The sequence below is a fragment of the Talpa europaea genome (genome assembly GCF_964194135.1).
Source record: "Talpa europaea genome assembly, chromosome: 14".
Classification (NCBI taxonomy): Eukaryota; Metazoa; Chordata; class Mammalia; order Eulipotyphla; family Talpidae; genus Talpa; species Talpa europaea.
This window is the reverse complement of record NC_140082.1, coordinates 67,499,490-67,520,937: the sequence shown is the minus strand read 5'-3', so window position 1 is coordinate 67,520,937 and position 21,448 is coordinate 67,499,490. Positions and strand designations below refer to the sequence as shown.

At 36.2% G+C, this 21,448-nt stretch overlaps 1 protein-coding gene across 1 annotated transcript in view; it reads left to right on the top strand.

The window, feature by feature from the left end:
* Positions 1-18,517, top strand: part of EXO1 (exonuclease 1) — a gene marked incomplete at both ends in the record, with an annotated part of 38,171 nt that extends 19,654 nt beyond the window's left edge. Inside the window, 5 exons of the mRNA XM_084253046.1 lie at positions 2,675-2,921; positions 6,874-7,408; positions 10,339-10,440; positions 16,012-16,205; positions 18,376-18,517. Of these exons, the coding sequence (XP_084109172.1) occupies positions 2,675-2,921; positions 6,874-7,408; positions 10,339-10,440; positions 16,012-16,205; positions 18,376-18,517 (1,220 nt within the window). The remainder of the gene's footprint in view (positions 1-2,674; positions 2,922-6,873; positions 7,409-10,338; positions 10,441-16,011; positions 16,206-18,375) is intronic.
* Positions 18,518-21,448: the final 2,931 nt, after the last annotated feature.

Here is a 21,448-nt window from a genome sequence, read left to right as displayed (position 1 = left end):
TGGGGGGCTGTTTTTCTTCACCCCGTGGGACAGGGAACAGAATGGGAATGGTTGGGAAAACCTCAACGGCTTTGGGGTGCTGTGCCCTCCTTGTGCCCCACCGATGTGGAGGACCCACGCTCCGAAGCCTCAGGTCCAGGACGCGGGCTGTAGCCCAGTTCAGTGGCTGCAGCAATGGCGCCTTTTGTACCCCACTTCCGTGTCTGGGCGCCTGGTTTCTGATTACTCAGTGAGGGATTTTCACCTCAGTGAGGGCCCCCGCGCGTCTCCCCGCAAGCCTAGGTCCCAGGCGTGGGGACCTGGGCAGCCGCTATCCCAATCCGCGTTTGCTTTTCAAGTGCGCCACTTTTCAGCGCAAGCTTACGTGCCGACCCTGGGCTGTGTGCAGGTCTCCGCTATTCTCTAATGGCGCCCAGAGCCGTTTGCTCACTGCAGTGGCGAATCCTGCAGGGTTCTCCACAGCTCCAGTTCATGGGGTGTGGTGGCTGCAATAGTTCCTTTCCACTCACAGTCCCGCCTGATGCATAGTTCGTTCTTGTTGGTCATTTTAGTTTGTTGTTTTCCTCCTCTTTGTTGGTCGGAGAGTGCCGACTCTGTGGGTGGGGGAGGGGAGCAGGGTTCTGAGCTTTCCTCCATTCTGGTCCTCTTTTATGGCAACTTTCTTCATCGGGTGGTTTGCTGGAGTTGTCCATTTATCTTCCGTGTCCCCGTTGTCACTGGGACCTGCCGCTTTTCCTCCCTATTAACTTTTTTTAATGGGAGATCTTAACTCACAGCGTCTACTCGCCGCCATGTTGCTCCGCCCTCTGCTAGGATTTTTAATCAGTAGATCAGTTTGGGGAGAATTGACATCTTCACGATACTGAGTTTTCTGATTTTTTTTTTTAAGACTTCATCAACACTTTGAATTTTTCAATGTACCATCTATTGTCTTACACATCTGTTGTCGAATTTCTTTCTTTCAGGTTTTTGATGTTGAAAATATTTATTATTTTGATTCCTAGTTACTCACAGTCTATAGAAAAAAGCATGATATGATTTTTATATATTTAATTTCTGTATTCTGCAGCCTTGCCTAATTTACATATTAGTTTCAACCTTTTCATGGACTCTGCGGAAGCTTCTTTTTATGTCACCCTCAACTAAAAATTGTCTTGCTTCTCCTTTCCTAGTCTGGATGCCTTTTATTTCTTACTCTTGCCTGCTGGAACCTCCAGTACAATATTTAACAGAGGTGCAGAGAGTGGAATTCTAGGTATTGGAAAAAGGTTTTTCCCAAAGAACATGTTTAAAATCATAAAAAGTATTTGTAATCTATTCCTTCTCTCTTGATTCCTTCAGACATCTATGAAAGACTAGTAATAAAAACAAATCAAAACCTTTTCCAAATTTTAGTTGTTTTAATTTGCTGTAGATTATCCCTGAAATAAGTATCCATTATTGAGGTGATCTTTGATTTTAGTCTATTGTTCTATTAGTTTTTTCTTTCATTTTTGGAATCCTCATGTTCCAATATTTTGGTATTATCCATGTTACCTAGAAATTTGAGAAGTATGGCTTTGTGTATAAGTTTTGGTTAAAATGTATTTTCTTATGTAATATTAAGCTGAATCAGAGCAAGCATTATACTAGAGACAGAAAGGCCTTTCAACTTAACAATCATCAGTAGTTTTTTTAAGACTATTCAACTTGTTGCAAATCCACGTATAGATTTTGCTCCACATTGTCTCCTGGGCTAAAATGAGAAATGCAGAAGAGTCTTGCTTATTAAAGATAAGCTAAATTTATGGAATTTCCCCCAAATAACTATGCTAACAACCTTACAATGAAAAGAAAATGAGGTTTGTCTGGTGTTTCTTCTTGGTGAAGCCTTCCTGAATCCGATATTTACTTTTTTTCTTTGTCAGGATGCACAATTCCCTGTACAATAAACATGTTTAGGCTTTTGTCAGGATCAGAATCACTTTTGCTGTTCTTTTCTCTAATATTTGGTACCCGCCCCCACAACCATTTTATCAACCTCTTAGCATAGTGACTATTTAGTCCTGCTGGAGTAGAACCTACTCAGACCAGGGATTAGTTGAACCCTACTGCTATCTGTGTATTTTTGCCTGTGTCATGCTTTAGCCTTTCTGCTTAACCTTACGATTTATTCTAATACTATAAAGAATATTTGCTGCCCAACAATTTCTAGGGCTTTATAGATAGATAATGAGGATCAGAAGTAGAACACAGTGACGTGTGGCTACAGAGATCACATACTTCAAACAACATCACATAGATGTTCTCTATAAATAGCTGCTGGTTTTATTAGAACTTTCTAAAAACCGGTGAGTTAACCACTGTTTAAACACTGCCTTATATTTGTTTTTCACATTTAAAATTGGGTCCTTAGTATAATGAGTATAAAACCTTACAGAATTGTTTGTATCCTAGAATTTTGATGTTGGTAATTTTACATAAAATCATAAAAAATATTGGCATTATGCCTCAACTAATTTATGAAATTATAAATAGACTTAAGGGAATTTTTTTGTTTCCTTTTGTCATACACAGTTTAAAAAATTCATAAGACTTCATTCCTAGGACAATGGAACATGGGCTATGATGTTAAGCTAAACCTCTAATTGCACTTGAAACAATGATTTATAGAATTGATTTTGTTTTTATTTAGAAGAACTTTCAGAAGATGATCTGCTGAGTCAATATTCTCCTTCATTTACTAAGAAGGCCAAAAAAAATAGTAGTGAAGGTAATAAATCATTGAACTCTTCTGAAGTGTTCATGCCTGACCTGATAAATGGAACTACTAATAAAAAAAACATAAGCACACCATCTACAACAAGAAATAAATTTGCAACATTTTTACAGAGAAAAAATGAAGCAAGTGGTACAGTTGTGGTTCCAGGGACCAGAAGCAGGTACAGTTTGCCTTTTGTACTCTGTTGATATTTATTTTAATTATCATGAATAAACATTGAATCTAATGGAGATACCATAATCTAGTTGCTGTTTTTATCATGTGTTGCCTTAGTTGTGACTTAATGCCCTGCAGTTTTCTTGAACTTACATTACTTTCATAATTTCCATACAGAGCCAAAATGCAAGAATTGTAGATACTATTACATTGACATTAGAAAAATTCTCTAATTTTGGGGAGCCTCCTCTTTTGTTTTTACTCGGTCTCTTTTAAGAGCTAAGTATAGTTTTCAAAGTATTTTTGGAAATAGATATATATATAGATTATTGTAGTGTTCTAATACCCTAGCAACATACTAGCTTTTTGGGATACAAAAATGTGAAAAACATCTGGTCTTAAGAAGATGGTAAAGAGAAAAGTAGGTTCCTAAGCAAATTTCCTTCATATACTGCGGTGAGTATAGTGATAAAAGCATCCATGAGGTGTTTTGAGGGCTCTAAAGGGGGATCTAATGCTGAATCAGTGGTTGGAAAGGTGAGAGGGAAGGAAGAAGTGTTAGGTGCCATTACTGGGTTTAAATAACCGGTGGGGTCCAACAGACCAAGCAGAGACATGGAGATGGTGGCATCATGAGACATGGGGGCAATTGTTTGCTGTTGATTGCTGCTGCTGTTATTACCACTCTCAGAATGTAGGTCAGGAAAAGAATGATAGCCTTCCTTGTAAGCTAAGGAACTGTTTGTCTTTAGAGATGAAGATTAGGGATGAAAATAGGATTTTTAATCACAGGGCATGATGTGTGTTTGTTTTTTATCCTGGTTTGTTTTTTATTCATTTCTTTTCCTATTTTAAAAATCCTAGGTCATGCCAGACACAGCTATTTTCAGATTGCATATGGAAGTCAAACAGTCTAGTATTTTCTAGTAAGGAGACACATTGGACATAATACTATTCTAACATTCAGTTAGATGTTAAATGAATGTGTTAAGTGAAGATGGTTTTCAGAAACCATCTTCATTCTCAAATGTTATAAATGTACATTTGTAGAATGTGCAGATTATTTTGCATATTATCATACATACTAGTTTTTTTTTTAAAAAGAAAGTAAATATAGAAAATGGAATTAAAATGGCTATAAAATATAGATGGGAGTTTTATTAGGAGTGTTTTAGTCTGAATTTATATGCTTTTACTGCACTTGATTAGGCTTATTCAATTGAATTCTTAATTGCTTTCCAGTATTATGGTATTAGGAGGAGACTCTTGTTTGTCTCACTACCATTTTGTTTGGTTTTATTTCTAAGAAATGAAAAAGTCTGTCATTCTTATTGCTTGTAAAAAGATCTAATTTTCACCCATCAGAGCCAAAAGATGTATTAATTGTCTTAATTACCTAGTTTAGATAGACCACTCTGAGTACACTGAGAAGTATGAATTGTAGACCACAAAAGAAGAATGGAAAGATGGGCCTTCCCTGATGGTGCAGCGGTTGAGCGCTGGGTTGCGAAGCTGCCCGCAGCCTCTGCAGTGCTGGTTCTATTCCCAGCCACCAGGCGAGGGTCCCACATGGCGCGCAGTCCTCTCCTGCTGCCTGGCTGCTCCCCTCAGCAGTATGCTTCGTCCATCTGCCTGCTCTGCTCCCTGCTCTGGCTCTGGTGAATTCTCTCACCCTCCTGCACTTCTGACTGTACCCAGTGCTTGTATAAATAAATAAATAAATCTCAAACAAACAAACAAACAAACAAATAAATAAATAAACGAAGATGGAAATATGGGTTTAGGCTGTTAGCATTATCCCTGTGAGCAGTGATGAGAATTTGAAGAGGCAGTATAACTGGTTAGGAATTTGGAGCCTGGGGTTGGTCAGACTACTTGGATTTGAATCTTATAGTCTTCATTAATGAGATGTTTGACCTGAGCAACCTCAAGATGTTGAGTAAATTAAATTGCTCTATAAGTGAAGTTCCTAAAACAACATCTGTTCGGTGGTAAACATACATGTAACTAATAGCTCTTATTTTAAGTGATAGAATTTATTTTGCCATAATATAGTAAATCTAAAGAAGAGAACCTTTATCAGCCCCTATATTTCTCTGGCAGATTTAACGATACATATTTTCTGTTTTTCAAGTTTTTTAAACCAGACTGCAACCAGTTTTGTCTACTCATGATGGTGGGAGATGGGCATGAAGGGATGAACAACATCAGTAATCCCAAAATCTCACATTAGGAGGTGTTTCAGACCCTGTTCCATCATTTTGATTCTTCCTCATTAATAGTGCTTGTTAACAGTGGAATGATAAAAAAAGTAGGTCACACAAAATGGAAAGCAACATCCTACATGATCTATGTGATTAATACATTTTTAGAAAATTGACTTCTCACATTTGGAGAAATATTTGGAACTGTGTTTCATTTTTTCCATTTGGGTGAAAGTAGAGTTTCCATTTTCTACTTCTTAATGTTTTATTCTTCTTTGGAGGACTTTAAATAAATAATATTTTTTGTCTTTATAGGACTTGCACAACCTTAATGATATCCTATGGAAGCTTAAATCTTCATTCACATATCTATAATGCTTTTTATAGTTAGATGTTTTAATAAGTTGTAGGATTGTCTTTTTCTTTTATTTATTTTTTAGATTTATTTATTTATTTATTTATACAAGCACTGTGTACAGTCAGAAGCACTGGAGGGTGAGAGAATTCACCAGAGCCAGAGCAGGGAGCAGAATAGGCAGACTGATGAAATACACTGCTGAGGGGAGCAGCGGGCATGGCAGGAGAGGTCTGCACGCCATGTGGGCCCCTCACTGGTGGCCGGGGATTGAACTGGCGTTGCAGAGGCAGTGGGCAGCTTCGCAGCCCAGTGCTCAACCACTGCGCCACCGGGGAGGTCCAGGATTTTCTTTTTAGACATAAAAACTATCCTTGAATAATTCCCTATAATGACACTGATCTTTCATTTGTATTGGAGTGTTCTTAAGTATTTTTTAAAAGGTGCTACACTAAATACCTCTTCAGTGAATCAGGATATAATAATTGCTTTGAAAATATTTACCTCAATTTTTTAAATAATGTAATGTTCATAGGGTACATAAAAAGCTAGTGGATTAGTATAATACTACAATATACCAGATGATTTGCTACTAGCATTTCTGCTAAAAATGAAAGGCAAATGGTTTATTTCTTTCATCTTGCTTTTACAAAATAAGAGGAAGTAGTTGTGCATTGTCCTTTCTTTTGCATATATCAACATCTGTTAAATATTTGACAATCAGCCATGTGTAAGCCACTGTTTCAGGTATTGTAGAGGTTACAAAGGAATGGATATTACCTGTCCTCAAGAATTATATTGTCTCTTTGGGGTCAGAAAGGTGGAGGTGGAAGGGATTTTGCTAGCCGAAATTAGTCAGAAGGAAATAAATAAATTCTGGATGGTCTCACTTATATGTGAAATACCGAGAAACCAAACAAACTCAAGAAAAAGTCAGAACTAACAAGCTGACCATAGATCTGAGGCATACAATAAAAGACGGGGCAGGAGGGGAGCAAAACAGGGAAGGGATAAACACAAGGGAATATGGTGATAGTTCATGGGTGATAAGGTGGTGGGAGAGCTATAGGGACTACAATGATGTAAGAAAAGAAAAAAAATTAATAAAAAATAAGATAATGATGACAAATACTCCAGCTCTACATACATTTATATATAGATGAGTGTGTTTAGAAAGTCTCATCTAAAAATTCACTGTATGAAATAAATTTTTAAATATCTGTATTTGGCACAATCAATATTTAAACTATTAGTAAAACTTAGATATATTTTGCCTTTATGAAATAATGAATTCACAAGACTTGAAGTTCCATTTGGAAATTTGTCACCTTTGTGAGAAAACACTTAAAAAAGCTTAGCATTCTTTCTAATGTTTTTTTTTTTCTGTTTTTTTTTAGGTTTTTTTGCAGTTCTCCAGACTCTGCAGACTGTGCATCAAAGGAAACAAGCAGTCAGCCTCTAAATGAAACTGCTGTCACAGATAAAGTGACCAATCTGAATGAATCAGGTTGCTTAAATGATAAGCTAATTGATACAAATGTAGCACATAATTTAACTGATCAGATTCCAGATGATATAAGTGGGGTTACTAATGAAGAGTCTCAGTCTTTGAAGACCAGCAGATTCACAAGGACCATTTCACCACCCACTTTGGGGACACTAAGAAGTTGTTTTAGTTGGTCTGGGAATCTTGGAGATATTTCAAGAACTTCAAACTCCTCTCCAAGCACAACCCTGCAGCATTTCCGTAGAAAGAGTGATTCCCCCACCTTGCTGCCTGAGCATAAGATGTCTGATGTATCCCAGTCAAAGAGTGATGAGTCATCTGATGAATTTTATCACTTACATGAAGTGGATTGTTCTTTACAATCTCAAGAAAGCCTAAATACATCAAATCTTTCCCAGTGTTCTAATAAAGATTCAGATTCAGAGGTAAGTCACATTATGAAGTCTTTGTTTTCAAATTCATATGTAAGAGAAAATAGGGTGCTATTCAGACAAGAAAATTTTGCCTACATTCTAAGTAATTTGCTATTCAAATTTTTATTATAGATCATATTTTGTTGGAATTTCCTTTTTTATTCCGCTGAGGGACTTTATATCTATCATATCTAAACCCTTGTACATTTAATTGACTCATAATTATCACAGAATGATAGGCTATTAATGAAAACTTGTTATAAATTTATTTAATCATACTTTTTTTTAAGATTTATTTATTTATGCATATAAGAACAGGGGTGTAAGCCAGAGGTGGGGGTGGGTGAGAGGATTCACCAGAGAGTGGGGAGCAGAACAGATAAATCTACTGAAATATACTGCTGAGGAGAGCAGCAGGCGAGACAGGAGAGGTCTGCTGCGCCACAAGGGTTAGCTCCCTGACTGACCAGAGATTGAACTCATCTGTAGTGGCTGGCAGTAGCTTGATAGAGCTGTCTTTAACCCCTGCACCACCAGGAACACCCTAATCATACTCTTGATAAACTTCCCCTTTGTAATGAAGCAAAACTAATACAAGTAATTTTACATTTTTACTTTTTATAAAAGGACCTTAACCATTTTTCTTATTTAGAAAATTTTTATACTGATTTAAATAAAATCAAAACTAAGTACTAGTCATAAGACCCACTGATACTACATTTTAAAAAGACATGACACCATCATAGTTTTCTTTAAATCTGAATTATCTTAAATTTAGCAGTATTGCATACTTCATTTTATCTTTATCAACTGTAATTACCAAGTTGTAAGGACTATTATGGCTGTGGTAATACTTAATAGGATTTTGATACCTGATAATACTGAATATCAAGCAGCATGATAATAAATCAGTATGAATTGTACTTATCGAAAGGAACATATTTTCACAAAAGAAACCCAAGTTGTATTGGCCTTATTGAAGGAAAATATCATGTGAGAATGTGGAAACATTGTTTTTGCTTGGAGAAAACAGATCAATTTTTTGAATCCCAAATCTGTCTCATGTAGTAAGTTTTATTAAATTTTTGTGAGTGTATCAACCCAAATCCTTGGCTGCCTTTGAGGCTTTTGCTTTTTTTCCCCCTCCCACTCACTTTGCCTTTAGTTCATGCATACTAGTCTAGAAGACTGTTCCTTTTAATAGATTCCTCCATTTTTATATCATCTTTTTCATTTTTTCACTTCATACTGCATCATCACATCTTGGTACCACACCAGATGCTTTCTTTTGAACCTCTTTATTTCAAAAAATACCGCCAGCAGACATCTTCCTGTTTCATTTACTTTGTAAGTTTTTAACCACGTGTTGAAAACCTTACCAAGTTCACAGCCTGTGGACTGAGCAAGTTGACAGAACTCTCCACACACTGTCTTCTGGGCTAATCATTAATTATTGTACTAATTATTTTGTATTAGCTCCACGAAACAAACATGCAAACTACACTGAACTAGGAATCATTAAGTCATCTCTTTCTGTCAGATGTGAAAATGTCTACTGGGATAAATCAATTATTCTCAAAGAGTTGGCACACTGGCAGTTAACCTAAAAACTAAGTAATCTTTCTTTGATGTAGAAAATGTTTCAGAAAGTCATCATACCATTGGAGCTTCATTTTGAGTATCAGTTTTTATTGTATAGTTTTAAAGAAGATATTTCTCTATACAAGACTTCCATAGATAGTTCATCAAAAAGCAACAACCATAGATTCTATATACATTGAATTCATTGACCATGTTTGAGGTAAATTAATCTTAGGCTCTCAATCATGATCATTATTTTAAGAAACCATTTAGCCCAGCATCACCACTACTGTTAGCTGTGAGCGAGTATTAAAGTACTCTAAATTAATGGAGTATTTTTCACTATGGGATTGTTTTTAAGACATATAATGCTGTGTACAATTATTTTAAAAGAAACCCTCTTAAAAAATATAGGTAATTATTTTAAAAGAAACCCTCTTAAAAAATACAGAAATGTAAAGTCTTCTGAATTTCTATTCATAGTCTTTTTATTTTATTGCTTGATTTCATGGGTTATTCTGTATAGATTATTCTGTATACAGGTTATTCTGTATAGGAAAGCCCTCCAGGAGGCAGACAGTAGGTCTTAAGTCATTGTTAAAGGTAAATGTGCATTGGTGCAATATTATTCTGCTTCAAAGTGTTCGGTGCCTTTTATCTCTTTAATGCTGAATGTGTCATACAATTAAAAAGAGCTATAGAATTACTGGTTTAGCCTTTCAGTAGCTAATAATTTATGAAAACTATTAGCTGAATGTGAAAGAAGCCTCAGTATTACAGGAAGAGACTCTTGTGTTATCTGAAATAACATTTGACAGACTTCTGAAATAATTTAGAAAAGCCTTCAATTTTATTTTATTTATTTTATTGATTTATTTATACAAGAACTGGGTACTGTCAGGAGTGCAGGAGGGTGAGAGAATTTACCAGAGCCAGCGCGGGGAGCAGAACAGGCAGATTGACGAAGTACACTGTTGAGGGGAGCAGTAGGCACAACAGGAGAGTTCTGCACACCATGTGGGACCCTCGCCCGTGGCCGGGGATCGAACTGGCTCTGCAGAGACTGCGGGCAGCTTTCCAGCCCAGTGCTCAACCGCTGCACCACTGGGGAGGCCCAGACTTCAATTTTAAATGTATACTTTGTTTTATACAATTTACTTCTCTAGCTAAAACATCTTGTTGGGTTCTTCAGTTAAAAAAACTTAAAGTAAAACTGATAGCATTTTTTTCTTTCTACATTTGATTCATTTTCTTTGATTGTATCCAATGCTTTTTCTTTGATCTGTTTTTATTTTGTTTTATTGAATATTAATTTGTTATAAAAATTAATTTTATTTTATTTTTTGATCTGGGGGATCTAGGAGTCTGATTGCAATTTTAAATCACTTAGTGATCAAGATAATCAGAAATCCAAGCTACATTCATCTCATTTTTCAAAAAAGGACATACTTCTAAGGAAGAAGGTAAAATATTCAATTATTTTTAAACTTCAGAAGCAGTGCATGCTTATTACCAGAAAAAAAAAAACTATAATTAAAAATCGAAATGCCTGTATTCTTATTTTAACGTCTACTTTCAAATCTTCTAGGACCATGTTCTTAAGTGTAGATGTTTAAATTAGGAAAACTCCTGCATTATAAAAATCTTTATCTGTGTTCTCACATAGCTAAATATATAATAGCTATGTAATATGACATTATATGAATTAGCTAGTCCTTTCGTGTTTGTCATTTATCCTAAAATTTTTTTACTGTAGCAAACAGTACTGCAGTAGAGATCTTGGAGGTAAATATTTGAGTACATTCTTTATTATTCTGTAAGGATAAATTCAGTGGATTGATAATTCTAGCCCAAAGGAATGTGTGATGTAAAACCTTGAATATATATTGCCAAAATGTCTTCTAGAAATTGATAAGCTAGTTTTTTTTAAAAAATATAACTACATATATTTAAAATATATATATAACTATATGACTATAAAAGAAAGAACAAGTGGTTGATTAACATATAAAAAGCATATCTAATCTTATTCATAATAAATTTTCAAATTTTAATAATTACATGTAGTTTCTTACCTCAGATTTTTCAGAACTTTTTTTTTAAAGATATATTTATTTATTTATACAAGCGCTGGGTACAGTCAGAAGCGCCGGAGGGTGAGGGAATTCACCAGAGCCAGAGCGGAGAGTAGAACAGGCAGAGTGACGAAGCACACTGCTGAGGGGAGGAGCGGGCGGCAGGAGAGGTCTGCGCGCCATGTGGGACCCTCGCCTGGTGACCTGGGATTGAACTGGCGCAGCTGAGGCTGCAGGCAGCTTCGCAACCCAGCGCTCAACCGCAGCACCACCGGGGAGGCGCCGAGAACTATTTTTAATGAATATAGTGAAATGAATAATCACATATTTAAAAGAGTATATATTGGTCTGCTATTTCTGGAAAGCATTTTGAAAGAGTTCAAGTAATTTAACCTAGTTAAGTGCATTCTAGAACTTAAGCCTAAGGAAATAATGAGAACTACAAGAACACTTATTCCTGCACTGGTTACAATAGCAAAATTAGAACAGTTGAAAATTATTAAAAAATCAGGGAATGAAGGGCCTGCCTGGTGACACAGGGATTAAAGTCTCAGCGCTATCAAGCTATTACCAGCTATTGCAGCAAGAGTTCGATCTCTGGCCAGGAAGTTAACCCACATGGCTCAGCGGACTCTCCTTGCTGCCCCCCTCAGCATTGAATTTCAGTGAATCCCCCGGTTCTGTTTTCCACTCTGTCTCTGGTGGTGAGTCCCCTCACCCCCTGCATCTCTGGCCCTAGCTCTTGTATGCATAAATAAATAAATAAATCTTAAAAAAAATAAGGGAATCAACTATCAAATAAATTACTGACTTTAACTCTTAAGTGGTTGGGATTTAGGTGAATTTTTCCTGTCATTTTTATCTTTCATGCTTTTCTTTAGTGAACCTGTACTATTTTTCTAATAGCATATGGAAGTTTTAAAATTTTTCAGTAAATTGTCTATATTTATTTGAAAGATGATCCCCAGCTCATATTGTATAAATATAAATCCCAAATATATTAGAGATATAAATTTAAGATATGTAAATATAAGACCATTTTTAAAATCTTTGTGTGAAAAGGAAAAGTTATGTTATTAAATAATAGGTGTTGCATGGTATGTTTTCCTTCAGTGACAGTTACAGACGTAGAAGGAACTTTCCCAAAAGAATTTTTTTTTAACATTTTGAAGATTTATTTTATTTATGCATACAAGAACTGGGGTACAGGCCAGAGGTATTGGGGGTGAGAGGATTCACCAGAGACAGAGTGGGGGACAGAACAGGCAGATTGACTGAAACACACTGCTGAGGGGAGCAGCGAGTGAGTCAGGAGAGGTCTTCTGCGCCATGTGGGTTGCTCCCTGGCCTGGGATTGAACTTGTACTGCACTGGCTGTGGATGGCTTCATAGGTTGTGTCTTAATCCCTGCACACTAGGGAGGCCCCCAAAAGATGTTTTGTCTAGAGACTTAATTATCATCTTTTTACTCTTATTCTTGATCTCAGAAATTTACATTGTCAAAATTTTAACTGTTTTGGTGAAAACTCTAATAATCCACTCCCTTCATCTCCAATATCCATCTTTAATATCTAAAAATCACACTTGTGTTTTTCTTACCTCTAACTAGTTCTTAGAGCATTTTTGTTTTGTTATATGAAATTATATTATTTTATTGGTCGTTTACTTTCAACATCTTAAGATTGATCTTTATAATCACCACCTCCATTATCTTGCACGTGGTAAAGATAATAAACCAAACAGCTGTACCTGTCCAAATTCTAATGTTTCTTTCTGCCTTGTTTCTTGCTTTCTCCCCTTTTTTCCATAACTAACATTCTAATTCAAGAGTTTATCTTTTATATTTAACCTTTCCATTCTTTGTATACACTCTTCCAGATTCAATTTTAAACCCTTGTTTTATATATCTCACTCTTACTGTCCTAAAATACAGTAACAAAACTTTAATGACTTCATATTTCCCATAGGAGAAAAATCAGTCTTTCAATGGAAACAACCTATATGTTAGTAGAGACCCCTGAAGCTAATCACGGCACATTTATAAAATGAAAGAAAAGGCAGCCTATACAAAACAAAATTCCATCCTATATGTGAAATGGAAAAATCTCCAAAATACATTGTTAAGTAGAAAATACATTGTTAGATGAGAAAAAATACAAAGGCAATGAGGGAGCAAGAGACTGACTTTTTCCTATTCTGTTATAACTTTTTCTTTTTAATATGGATGTGAAAGTACATACAGCATATGGTTAAAGAAAAAAGTAGTCCTATTATAAATGTTTTCATACACTCAAAAATTTAATGTGGGTATTTAAATTTGGAGGGTGGGGGATAGATTTCTTACCTGCCTTTGACTTACTTGTATTTGCTCCTGACTGCACGTGCTGTATTTTGGCATGTCTGCGTGGTTTGGACCTTTGCCTGCTCCTTTGGTTTCAAAATCTCCCACTACTCCAGTGGAGACTATTTACTCTTTGACTTTATTCCCTGACCACTATCCCTTTATCCCTGTACCTGTTCCCCTCTCCTAACCTTATGGTATTTATTGATGTCCACTAGTTTCTGTAAGTATATTCCTTTATTGAATCATCTGTTATGTAAATGTTCAATATTTGTCTTTATCATTCTTCTATACTTTACTACACATTCTTTCAAATACCCTCCACTTATTGACAATGGTCACATTTTATCTTTCTTTATGCCTTAATGTGGATACATATTGTGGATATACCACATATTCTTCATCCTGTTATTCATTGATGGAATTTAGGTTGCTCCTATGCCCCGGCTATTGTAAATAATCCTGCTGTGAAATTGTGGATTATGTGGGATTATTTTTGTTGATTGTATGTGGTTATGTGCCCAACAGAGCAGTTGCCAGGTGATAGGGTATTTCCATGTTTAATTTTTTGACATAAACCCAAATTGCTTTCCATAATGGTTTCACTAGTTCACATTTCCACCAATAGCATAATAGGGCTCCCTTTTCTCTGTATCCTCAGCAGAATTATTTGTCTCAAGGCAATTTTTTATTTCTGCTTTAATTTCTTTTATCCAGTTGCTATTAGTAGCATGTTTAGTTTCCATGTATTAATAGCTTTTCCTGTTGCTATTTTTTATAATTGATTTCTAACTTTATTATGGCATTATGATCAGAGACAGTACTTGATAAACATTTTAATCTTTATAGCTTTTTTTTAAAGGTGTGATATGAAGTACAGCTATTTTTTTTTAATTAATTAATTTATTTATACAAGCACTGGGTACAGTCAGAAGCGTGGGAGGTTGAGAGAATTCACCAGAGCCAGAACGTGGAGCAGAACAGGCAGACTGACGAAGAAGTACACTGCTGAGGGGAGCAGCGGGTGTCAGGAGAGGTCTGCGCGCCATGTGGGACCCTTGCCCTGAGGCCTGGGATTGAACCGGCACTGCAGAGGCTGCAGGCAGCTTCGTAGCCCAGTGCTCAACCGCTGCGCCACCAGGGGAGGCCCTCTTTATAGCATTTTTGACATTTGATTTGTGTCCCATCATGTGATCTATTCTTGAAAATATTCCAAGTGCACTTGAAAAAAAATGTGTTTGCAGCAGTTTTTGGGTGGAGTGTTAAGTATCTGTTAAGCCTGTTTGATCAAACTCTTCATTTAAAGGTACTGTTTCCTTATTTATTCTTTGTCTTTTTTGATCTGTCCATTTTGTACATGGTAAATTTGCCTTAGTAGGATTATTGTGTGTCAATATCTCCGTTTGGTTATGTGACTACTTGTCTTCCGTATCTTGGTGCTCCATTCTAATGCTCCATATATATGAATGTGTGTTATTTATTCTTATCATATTAAGCCCTTAATTATAATATATAGTGTCCTCTTTTATTGTCTCTGTTAACTAGAGATCTACTTTATCTGATGTTAAGTTTAGTTGTTACTGATTTTTTTTGGTTGCCATTTTCTTGTAGTCTTCCAGTCTTTAAATCTGTGCTTTTCTTTGTTGGTATTATGGGTTTCTTGTAAACAAGAGTTGGACTTCATTTTGAAATCTATTCAACTGGTCTACACCTTTTTACTGGTGAATTCAAGCTGTTAACATTTAAAGTGATTATTGAGAAATAGTACCTATTGCCATTTTGTGATTTTTGGTGGGTTTTTTTGTTTTGTTTTTTGAGGTCTTCCTTTTATGTTTTGTTTAGTTTCCATTTCAGCTGTCTCGTGTTATTTCCTTTGTTTGAGGGTTTCTGATGAGGTTTGGATATAATGGAATGTTTGTGGATTTAGCCCTGAAGTAGTAGATGGGAGGTGTTTTGAATAATCCAGTCTAGACTTCAAATAGTAGCCTCCTCTGTGAGGTGATCCAGCATTTTTTTTTTTTTTTTAAGCCAGTCAGATTCAAGTCAGTAATCCTCACACTTGCAACCCCTGCGCTCCTATAGCTCTCCAAAAGTGCACCCTTGGTTTTGAGCACTAACTCCACATACCCCTTATTCAGTGCAGTGCCAGCTCTCAAGTCCCCGATGTTACATGCCCCTGAGTCAGCAGCTCTAGGGGGTTCCCATAGCCACTGCTCTTGTGGTTGTACTGCCCCGGTATTTACTATAAATACCATTCCCTTACAATTTTTCCTACTCCTTTCTTCTGGACCTTAGTTCCAAGTATATACTGTGGTCATATGTTTTTCCTTCAAGAATTGACTTTGTTCTGCTGCAGTTTAGTTGTGAGTATATGGAGGAGACAAGCTTCTGTGGTTTCACTCTGCTACCAACTAACAGGACTCCTATAACTTAAATTTAGGGCAAGGTTCATGTATAGCCTGTTAAAATTATTATGACAATTTTTGTAGTAGACATTTATAAATGACATTTTTATACATCACTTATAGCTTATTTTTCTATCCAATGGCTAAAGAATAATTTTAAATTAACTAAATATGGTTGTTATAATAGTATTTAAATGGGCATTTAATCCTCAGATTCCTGGGCTGTATAAATCAAGTTCTCTGGACAGTCTTTCTACAACCAAGATAAAACCTCTAGTGCCTGCCAGAGTCAGTGGACTGAGTAAGAAGCCCGCTAACATCCAGAAGAGAAATCATCATGATATTGAGAACAAGCCAGGATTGCAGATAAAAATCAATGAGCTCTGGAAAAATTTTGGATTCAAAAAGTGAGTTTTCTTGTTACTTATTCTGAAATACAATAATTTATTTTTCTCTGTAGATTTAATCCTGTCTTTCTATTTCATATGAATCCATTTCTCTTCAGTTTTATACCTTCTTTTAGTAAGAGGATGGCAAACTGAAAATTCTCAATTCTTAATCTGACTTTGGAGTCTCTTTATTGTCAAGCAAATTTCTTTTCTAGGCTTTCTTATCTCTCAGGAAAATAGTGAAAATAAAGTTGTTTTAGACATTGGGGTAAGAAGCACACTTCTGAATTTAAAGCAATTTGCTTCTCTATCACATCTAAAAGGGGGAGAATTTCTATAATGAATTTACCAGATTTCTTATATATAGCAAGTGCTGTTTTGAAATAATTGACCTTCTATATATCTGCATTATTTTTTGAATCACAATATTTCCTTCAGTTAGACTATAAATTAGCCACAGAGTGGCACTGGTTTATAGTTAATTTTCTTGATCTCAGTAAAGAAAATATGCTGAGAATAAAAATGAAAGAAAAAAGAAAAAATTACATGATAATAGGATTAACGCTTAATAGAAATGTCATTTACAAATCTTTATTGCCTAGTTGCTTTTTTTGTTTGTTTGTTTACTGTCTAGTTTAATAGAGCTCAGTTGTATTCTTATATCTGCTTTTGTCTTTGATCTTTTGGGCGTTACATGTTTTGGTTAAAGTATGTGAAGTAAATCTGGCTCTATACATATTTGTAGTTGAAACTGTATGTTTTAATGACTAATTGTAAATTTTCCTTTACATTATTAAAGTAAAATTTTACAATTGGTGGTTTCTGAAAGGCTAATTGCAATGTAGAATGTGAAACCACCTCAATTGGAAATTTCTCACTCTGTGTAACATTATAATCCATTGGTTTCTCTTGCACCTTGCATCTTTCATTCATGCATGATTTTGTTATGCCATGCATTTGTCATTGGGAAAATATTGGTTTGTTTAATTCTGTTTAGCTTCCAGATTGAGAAGTTGTCAAGTACACATGCTCCAAAATTCTGGTTTTCACTTGAAAGTTTGAATTTTATACCTGGTAACAAATCTGTTAGTTGTTTTCTTCGCTGTAACAAATTGGTTATCTTTGTTCATTTTAGAGAAGTCCTTTGCCAGATATTTAAATTTGAGTAACCGTAGTGTTATATACATGCTTTCATTTGAGATAACCATCATACTTAAGTATAAAACAAAAGTGACTTATGTGTTTCCCATTTTATCAGAGTATTATGACATTGAGAGGATTGCAATTTAACAAAATTAATGATTTTTTTCTAAACTTCATCAAGAATGTTCTTTAGGGTGAGAATGCCTTTTTAAAAAAAAAAAAAAACTACACATGCACGCAAGTGAAGAATACAAATGCTACTAGTACCTTGTACAGTTTGGTACTACTGTCTTAATTCATGCTAAATTGCTAGCAGCTTTACTTGGTTCTGCTTTTGGATCATGAATACAATTATGGTCAGTGCAAAGGCAAATAAAGTGAAATATGAAAATAGAGTTGATCTTACAAACTCTCTAAAAGGGCCTTGGTGATAGCTAGTATTGGTGAGAACAACAACAGTTTTCTTAAATCCTTTTTAGAAAATAAGACGTACTGATGTTGAATTCTTGTTGACAGGAGATAGAATTACCTGTTTGTATTATTTGTATTTGTATAAGCATAGAGCTTATACAATAATTCAAGAGTCCTCTACTATATTTCATTTAAAAATTAAAATACTTTGGGGTCCCCTTCCTTATAATTTGTATAAGCATAGAGCTTCAGTTCAGCAAAAAGGAGAATGGGCAGGGGAGGGGAGAGACTTTTGTGCATGCTTCAGTTATATTGGTTCTTAGCTTGACTTGAGAAGGCCACTAAGGAGAAAAGAACTAAAGTTTCTTTAATGGAATCATTCTTTCATAGCTACTATGTATAGTGATGGTCTAGTACTTATTTTGAAAACAGAAAGGGACACTAAGAAGCAGAACTCATATTTTATTCTTCATGGTCAGGGGAAAATTTAAATGTATTATATAATACGTTGAAACAGAGGATACAGTGAAGAATTTTATTCGCTTCATATTCCTTTTATTTTGTTCAGGGAGATTATTTTCTAAAAATCATGATCCAAAAAATACTAAATTTATTTTTTCATTTTATTTTGCAGAAATTCAGAAAAACTTCCTTCTTGTAAGAAGCCAGAACCCCTGTCACCAGTCAAAGATAATATTCAACTAACTCCAGAAACAGATGAGAATATATTTAACAAATCTGAGTGTATGCATGTTCAGAGAGCAATATTTCAATAAATGCAGTCTACTGCTTATTATAAGAGAATTTCTATCAACTTGAAGTCTCTGTTTGGAAATGAGACAGTTACCAGCCTGAAAGATTTCTTCTGAGATCTATGCCAATTTTAAAATAGAATACATTTTTAATATTAGCTGTATAATTGTTTTTTATGTTCTTTTCATATTTTCATAAGATCATAGAGAATTAATTTTATCATTGACAGTTTTTGAAAATGTTAATATTACCTAGGCAAGTCTCCTGGAATTTATAAAAAATCTACTCTAAATATTTGTTAAGTACAAGGAGAGTAAATGAAAAAAACACAATTCTGTAATCATGTTATTTAGAGGAATTCGCTGTTTTTCTCCTAGCTTTAATTTTTTCTGTTTGCTTGTCCTCTTTCAGGGTAGAATTGAAAATGAAGTTGCTAGGGGTGGAGGGGTAGTTGGGAAGGGTATAGACCATTGCACACATGGGACAGTGGTGTTACCCCTCAAGAGTTTGGATGGGTTATAGGTAAACAGTGAAAGAAAATTACTTTCAGCGAAAGTAATTCTCATATTAATTCTTATATTAATATTCCTAAACTTGATAATAGTGTTTTTCTTAATGCATCTTTTTGAAACGTGCACTGTATTTAAGACTACTGCCCTATGTGTGACTTAAGATACTAAAGCCATAGAGTCATTGTTACATACATCTTGCCTGGATGCCTGGAGAGAAAACTGACTACACAAGGGAAGATGCGAAGTTAGAGTTGGTAGAGGAATTACAAAAAGTTTTATGAGATGTAGAGGATAAAGGAAGGGGACCCCAAAGTATTTTAATTTTTAAATGAAATATAGTAGAAGACTCTTGAATAAAGAGGACAGAATGGAACAAAAAATGTAATCGAAGGTTTTTTAAAAAAATTAAAATAATGTCAATGTGGAGAAGACCAAATTTAAGAAGAAAAATCCTACCAGATTGGTAGGATTTTCCTGGGATTTGAGAAACAAAATAATGCTTCTATTGTGCAGTGGGTTGTAAAATTTAATATTACTAATATGTTTATAACAATATTACCCTCAAAACTTGTCCCGACCCGCGGGGTTCAGAGGCACGGGAAGAGAAGGGCTGAGGATTGAAATGAGGGGCTTGACGACTTGACGCTAGCGTTTGCTTCTTTATTTTTCCTTTATCCTTTTATTACTTTTACATATCTTTCTTTTCCCTGACTTTCTTACTTCCCTGCTTTCTCTCTGCTCCTCTCACAATAACCTCTCTCGCAATAATCCTCTCGCAAATGACCTCTCTCTCAATCACCCCTGACCTTCTCGTGGTTCTCTTCTTATATCCTGGTAGCTCCTCCCATCGTACCTCCCAGTCTCATTTGATTAATAGGAAATACCTGTGGTTTCTCAGCAGGCGAAACGGTAAAGCGAAAACTAATTAATGGCACGTGTGTTGCGCAACACGGCGCATGCTCCAGGCGGCTCCGGACATCTCCCCCTTTTTTCTTTTAAATGAGACACCTGGCCTGTCTTAGGTTGGCATATTCCGTGACCAGCCTTACCCGTCATCGCTAATCCGGCGCACTTGGTCCGGACCGCTGTCTTAGGTTGGTCTGGACGGGCTACGCTCTTACCCGTCTTTGGCTCTCAGGTTCTCTAGGGCTAAGTTGACCCATCCGGATGCCACTGGGGAGTCCTGGTCAAGTACCATGGAGCCAAGTACTTGCCTGACCGCAATAGCACGTTTTTTGTTTCGCTTCCGTAGCCGACGGAGAAACCATATGCCGAATGCACAAACCGCAACTCTGGGAGGAGTCCTCTACACCAGGCAATGAGACCCTTACTCGAAACAGGGTAACCTGTGTGTTGTTAACAGTTATGAGCTGTCTCGCCAATTGAGAGGTCAGGCTCAGGAGCTGGTGGTTCTAAGGTCCTCTGATTACACTATTTAACCTATTTTCTTCCATAAACATATTTTTCACTATAACAGGAATTACACAAATAAAACTGTACAAAAACTGTACAATCATGTCAGCAGTTAACAAAAGTGTGTATCTCTTTTTACATCAGAGCTATCTGCTAATTAAGCATCAAAAGTCCATTTCATAAATGTTCATTCATATCTTGCTATGTTGATAACACAAAAGCAACATTGGCAACTAAATTGTTTATAGTGTCAGCATTTGCAGCAATTTGAGTGACAGACGGTGGCGGCAGCCGCGGCCACCGCTATTGAAGCAGCGACAACAGCTGCAGTGATGCCAAAATCACGTCTCCTCCTAGGTAGAACAGGAGAAAGATATGCAGAAACATCCACGGGTATGACTAAAGTATAAGGCAGACAACGATCATCGCTCTCTCCGCACTCCGGGCCCAGGAGGCAGAGAGGGCGCAGGTCTCCGCTGAACAGCTCAACCCAGTGGCATCTCCTGCATTATTGGGGAGGACAAAAAAGAAAGGAGGGGACAGACAGACAGCAGCAGACAAACTCTATAATCTATTATTCTGAATACTAACAAATTATTCAATGGTAGAACTAATATTTACAGAATAAATGCCATTAAATAATTTCACCTCACCCTGGCCCAACGGGGCACTATCCAATGGCTTGGAAGCCAGACCAATAGTAAGATTAGTGGCAAATACTTGCGGAAAAGTGGAATCATGATGATCAATGAGGAGCAAAAACAGCAGCTGATGCACAATCGCCCATCGTACTAACATCTGGGACGCTTGTGTCATCAATGTTAGCAGGGTCAGGTATATTGACAAACCGAACCAATCGAGCAGGAACCCATCGGGGTGCTTCTGCATCCTGTGGGAAAAGACAAATGCTGCCGGGCAGCTGTATTAATACTGGCGCGGGTGGTTGCCACTCATTATTAACTGGGTCCTTCCATCTCGCTTGCAGCATCGTGACCTGCCGAGGGTCTGGCGACCAGTGCCGATCAGCAG